Source organism: Arachis ipaensis, chromosome B06, assembly GCF_000816755.2.
Source record: "Arachis ipaensis cultivar K30076 chromosome B06, Araip1.1, whole genome shotgun sequence".
Classification (NCBI taxonomy): Eukaryota; Viridiplantae; Streptophyta; class Magnoliopsida; order Fabales; family Fabaceae; genus Arachis; species Arachis ipaensis.
Window position 1 is genome coordinate 4,504,487 of NC_029790.2, and position 6,355 is coordinate 4,510,841.

The 6,355-nt window shown below is 34.0% G+C and overlaps 1 protein-coding gene across 1 annotated transcript in view; it reads left to right on the forward strand.

The window, feature by feature from the left end:
- The window catches only part of LOC107645466 (calcium-dependent protein kinase 32), a 4,578-nt gene continuing 1,515 nt past the window's right edge, over window positions 3,293-6,355 (forward strand). Inside the window, exons 1-4 of the mRNA XM_016349498.2 lie at window positions 3,293-4,295; window positions 5,223-5,346; window positions 5,440-5,583; window positions 6,124-6,276. Of these exons, the coding sequence (XP_016204984.1) occupies window positions 3,774-4,295; window positions 5,223-5,346; window positions 5,440-5,583; window positions 6,124-6,276 (943 nt within the window). The 5' untranslated portion in view covers window positions 3,293-3,773. The remainder of the gene's footprint in view (window positions 4,296-5,222; window positions 5,347-5,439; window positions 5,584-6,123; window positions 6,277-6,355) is intronic.

Here is a 6,355-nt window from a genome sequence, read left to right on the forward strand (position 1 = left end):
ACAAGGTTCTAGAACCTTCTGCATCGCTCTTTCCCACTACATTACACGAGTATTCAGTAGTGCTACAATACTGATCTTTCTTCCTCTTCTCCACGCTTTTCGGTATCAATATCATCCTTTAGTTTGCACTCTTCAGATGACACTGTTCTTGAACGCGACAAACGAAGCTTAATTATGAGTCTCTTTCTTGGGGCAACCTTTGCCTCTGCCATTGAAAAGCTTGGTTGTTGATGTTTCGAGTGAACAAGGGTTTCAAGACTCGATCTTTGGTAGGTTTGATTACGGAAAGAAGAAACAAACAAGTGCTTTTATCTTTCATAGGACAATGCTCTATATATATTTAGTTTTACCCTCATAGTTTACAGTTCACTACAATACAATTCAATCAATCAACAATCAATAATAGTTCTTCATCTTTTTTTTCCTATTCTTTCACAATTTTATCATGGTATCAGAGCCATGGTATCCTCCTTGAGGAGGATATATAAACTATCGTCTTTTTAGTGAGAAATCACCATGTTTCTTTTCAATCCCATCCCACAATGAATAATGAATCTTCCAATTTAGTTCAAGATCCAACTAATCCTTATTACATGCATACAAGTGAAAATCCTAACTCAGTTTTGGTTACCCCGGTCTTTACCAGCAATTCTGTCTGCGCCTCCTTTCTTCCGGCAGTTCCATCTGCACTTTCTTCTGGCAGTTACGTCTGCATTCTCCATTCTGTTTCGCCAGTCATGTCTGCATTCTGTTTTAGCAGTTCAATCTACATCTGTTTTAGCAGTTTCATCTGCACTCTTATTGCGCTCCACACACCATTTTTTTATTATCGCGCTCTACGCGCCCTTTGAAGACCACTCTTATTGCGCTCTATGCGCCCTCTGAAGATCAATTTTATCATGCTCTACGCACTTTGTATTAAGATCGCTGCTCAAGCACAACATCTCCTTTTATATTTTTGCTGTCGGCAGCTCAATCTCCGCCGCACGCATCTTCCTCCGCGTTACCACGTCAGACGCTCAACAATTTCATCGGAACTTATCCAAACTGTGAATTATGGACATCTTCCATCCACCAGCTTGCGGGGGCGTATTAAACTACTCTTCTACCTTAGCCCCTGACAACAATAAAGAAGTTTCGTGACCCACAAATTCAGCCCAACAGAATACATAAATTCAATTACAATTTTAGTCTTTATTATATTTTCTTTATCTTATCTTTAGTTGTTCTTATCTTATCTTTATTTATTTTTATCTTTCATAAGACAATACTTTATATATATATTTAGTTTTACCCTCATAGTTTACACTTCACTACAATATAATTTAATCAATCAATAATTAATAAAAATTATTCATCTTTTCTTTTCTTATTCTTTTATAGTTTTATCAAGTTTGACTACTTTTTTTAATTACACAACATTTTCATCAATATTAATACTAATAATTTTCAACCTAACAACCTGTTATGACTCAATTAGTGATTCAATTAAAACATTATTTGTAATAAGTAGTAAAGAAGTACACTGTAATTTTGTATTTAATCCTGGATAGAATAACTTAAAGAAGCTTCTTATTGAAGTAAAGAAACTTTGACCCCCTTTGTTTGAGTTTTACTAACTTATATTTTAAGAATATATTTTAAAGTATTATAAAAAATATTTGATTACATAGCTATTGCTCAATCTATGACAAAAAGTATCAACTTAATTATCATAAAAAGTTTAAATTATTGAAAATGTCAACACATTTGATCAAGCCATGGATGAGAATGTTCTTATTCCATACATTTTTAGTCAACACCTCTTTAATTTCATTGTATTTGTATCCTTCATCCACTCATTGTGGGAACTTAGTTGGAATTTGAAGTGACTTATTGTTTATATCATTAATTAAATAATCAAGAAATTAAACTAAAAAACAAAGTTATTCCGTGTGAACTTCTAGAAGGTCTTAAGGGTAGTCTTTTTCTAATAACATGCATAGTAAGATTGAGTATTTCAGTTATTTCAATATTAACTTTTCAATGAAGACATAAACTTAGGTTCCGGCAAGGTAAGGATTATGATTAGCTATAAAATTAGGCAATGATGCATTATTTAAAAATTCATGCTTAGAATAATTTTTTAAAACAATATTATTTTTCTCAAAACATTTTTTCCCCATTATTACTAGTTGGAGTGAAATTAGTAGTACATTATATTTAATATATTTTTGAAGATATGTCATTGATGGTCACGGATTTTAGTCTTAATATTTGGATACAAACAAGGAAAATATCAAAGAAAATGGAAAATGATCTATAAAAATTGCCGAAATGTTTTTTGTACTATATTTTTACAACAAATAAATTAAACACAATATCTTCTCGTTTATTGAATCTAGATCTTTATCATAATATATTAATATCACGTGCATTTTTGACCCCCAAAAAAATATTTTTTATGTATTAAGAAACTTGTTTTAATTTTAAGTATATTATTGAATAATATTTTCTAACAACTTTTGTCATTCAAAAAGAAATGTTTTTTAAGCAGTGGAAGAGACAAAAGAAAAAAGAAATGTGCCTAGTTTTATTTATTTTTATGTTAAAAAATCTATTTGGTAGTAGAAGTTTACAACACAATAGATAAAGGAAATTAATATTAAATAATATATCAGTCTAACACTTGTTTATACATCAATCACCTTATAAAATACTGATAAAAATCCCTAAGATTGTGTTTGGTGGATAATTAAGAGAAGAAAAGTAATTTTAGAGATTAACTAAATTATTTTTATGTGAATTTTATGAATGCAAGATTGACAAATTTTATAATTAAAAGATAAATAAAGCATTTAAAATTCCATAAAAGAAAAATACTCCATCCAAAATTCCAAACATACCCTAGATGTATTTTAATTTTTAACCAATAACATCTTTTGCTATAAATATGAACTTTACAAGTGAAGGGAGAAAAAAAAAAAGAAAAGAAAACTGTGCAAAGCTGTAATGGCACAAATGAAATTACACACACAAGGAGAGGGTAGTCAATGGAACTAAAGAGCTTTCACTCACCCACACTAAATTAAATTACCTTATAAAAAATATAAAATTAGTTAGTTAAAAAAAAAACAAAATTAGTACATCACTTAAAGCAAAAGATTATTTCAAAAAGAATAAAAAAAGGAAACTTGTTAATCCTAGTTTGAACTGTAATTGTTTAGGCATAACAGCGTCATTAAGCTTCCAATAATAAGAAAAACAGAAAAACAAAAAATTTAAAAAAAAAAACAAAAAAGAAAAAATCTTAATTAATAAGAGAGAGAAAGAGAGGGAAAAAAAGAGGGAGAAGAAGAAGAAGAGGAAGAAGAAGAAGAACATGACAATGGACGAAGTCTCTGCGAAACAAGTTTGACCCTTCAACCCCAAAAAAAAAATTCCAAACCCTCATTTCGTCCATAGTGCCAAAAACACGCTTAATTCCTCAATTCCTCATCATCGTTAATTCCAAAACCCTTCCTTTTAAACATTCATAGTCCCTTCTTCTCCCATTTCTCTCTGTTCCTGTTCCTCAATTTTCCATTCGTTTTTCCCCTCTTAAACCTAAATACCCAATTCGAAAAGTCATTTTTTTTAGCTCAATCCATTAGCTCCATTTCTTCAATTCCATTCAAAGTAATTCCTCTTTAGAAAATTTAAGCTTGAATTAGGAGCTGGATCTCGTAAATTGACACCACCCTATCAACCTTGACCTAAAAACCGAGACTTTATTTTTTTTGTTTGAATTTTCCATGGGTAACTGCTGCGGGACGCCGTCGACTCTCCACGATGGAGAAAAGGCCAACAAAGGGAAGAAGAAGAAGGAGAAGCAGAACCCCTTCGCAGTTGACTACGGGAACGGAAACGACGTCGTTCGTGGCTCGAAGCTCGTCGTTTTGAAGGACCCAACGGGTCGCGAGATCTCGCAGCGTTACGAGCTAGGTGGCGAGCTGGGTCGTGGTGAGTTCGGAGTCACGTACCTTTGTACGGACAAGGAGACTCGCGTGGACTACGCGTGCAAATCGATCTCGAAGAAGAAGCTGAGAACCGCCATAGACATCGAGGATGTGAGGAGAGAGGTTGAAATCATGAGGCACCTTCCCAAGCACCCTAACATCGTTTCTTTGAAGGATACTTTCGAAGATGATAGTGCGGTGCATCTTGTTATGGAGCTCTGTGAGGGTGGTGAGTTGTTTGACCGTATCGTTGCCAGGGGGCATTACACGGAGAGAGCCGCTGCGGCTGTTACCAAAACCATCGTTGAAGTTGTTCAGGTATGGATTTGTTGTAAAGTTTTTATTTTTAAATTGTTTGCTTTATTGGGGTTTTGGATCTGGGGATTTTGGTGTTGTGGATGGTGTTAATTATTTTATTTTATTATTTTAAAATTGTTTGGGGGAAATGAGGATTGTGATTGGTTTAAATGATTTTAACTTGTTTTGTTCAAGTTAGGTCCTTGGAATTTGGATAGTGATGGAGGTTAATTGAGATCTGGTGGGTTTATGCTTCAGAGATGCACAGGAAAAAAAAAAGCGTCTGTCTGTGTGGTTTTAGAATGAGTTTAGTTGATTCATGTGGTTCATTAATTTGTTTAGTGCTAGTGCTGGTGCTAGGAGAGTTTTATTTACCTCATAATGGGTCTACTTGATGCAAATTATTTTGGTATCAGGTAGATTCTAGATATGAGTAGTTTGGAAGGGGAAGAAATTGTTGACGGTAAAAGTGGATGTAATAAATTGATTTGGCTTGGGTGCTTCTGATGTTATAATGGACTTCGGAGTACTTTTGGCAGCGGCCGGGGGTGAAGGGGGATAGGTTTTTAATGATGGTTACTTAGACTTGGCATGGACTCAACACAGTGATGGAGAAGTACATAGACATGGACACTGTTTAGTCCTTTTGTACAACAAAATTACATTTTTCAGATTCTGTGTTGGTGGTTGAGCTTGGTGATTGATTAGTGGGGTTGTATTTACTGTTAAGATTTGGCAAGAGATAGCTTTTTAAGCTCACTTGTTAGACTATAATGAACAGTAGAAGTACTATGTTTAGGTTGCATGCATTTGGAGCTTAAACTTTTTCGTGTTAAATGTTTTGGCTGGGTAATTTGTCTACTCTGTTATTTTTTTTTTTTTGCCTGGGGACATTCTCTTTCTATGGTGGTAAACCAGGGATTTAATTGTGAACCTTTTATGTTTCAGATGTGCCACAAACATGGTGTGATGCACCGGGATCTCAAACCCGAGAACTTTCTGTTTGCAAATAAGAAGGAAACAGCAGCTCTCAAGGCTATTGATTTCGGATTGTCGGTCTTCTTTAAACCAGGTAATGTTTCTGGCTAGCAAGTGAATGAATCGCTCATCAATGTTGCTCGATTTTTTTAGTTACAATTTGGGCTGAAGTTACCATTTTGTGCAGGGGAAAAATTTAATGAGATTGTTGGAAGTCCATATTACATGGCTCCTGAGGTGCTAAAGAGAAATTATGGCCCAGAAGTAGATATTTGGAGTGCTGGAGTAATTCTATACATCTTACTTTGTGGTGTCCCACCATTTTGGGCAGGTTAGTTTTGTCTTGTGATCTATGTTTTTTGGTTTTTCAGCGACAGACCTTAATGGTGCACTTTAAGTCACTGTGGAGTTCATGCAAACATTATACAATGTCACAGAAAATGTTGTGAGAAAAATAAATGCACCTTTTTATATTTCATTTCAGTCAAGAAATAGTAGTTTTTGTAGTTACTAAAATATTTCCCTGTACCCTACAGCATCCACCTGGACTGTGAAAATAAGGACAAAAATGTCAAAGCTGTATCTTGGTTACACTTTTTTATTCATTGTTGATCTTGGAGTCATTTGCATTGTCTAACTCTAAATATAATACACTGGAAGTACCAGCTAATATGTTGAAAGTGTCCATTTGATATCAACTTGATTCGGCCAACTCTTTTTTTTTTTTTTTTAAATACGAACTTAGTTAATTTTTCTCCCTTCATTTTCATATGATCTCATTCAAGTAATTATTATGTCTTGCTTCTTTTTATTTCTGATTAGTTTAGCTGTCTAAATCTTTTCTTCTCTTTTCCTCTTCTGTAAAATGCAGAAACTGAACAAGGAGTTGCACAGGCAATTATACGATCTGTGGTTGATTTTAAAAGGGAACCATGGCCAAAAGTTTCTGATAATGCGAAAGACCTTGTGAAGAAGATGCTTGATCCTGACCCTAAGCGTCGCCTTACTGCACAAGAAGTGTTAGGTAATATATTGTTGTTCATGTACAATGCTTTTGATAGGCGACAGCATATAGATTCTATTTTCTGCTCATCAACAAAGGG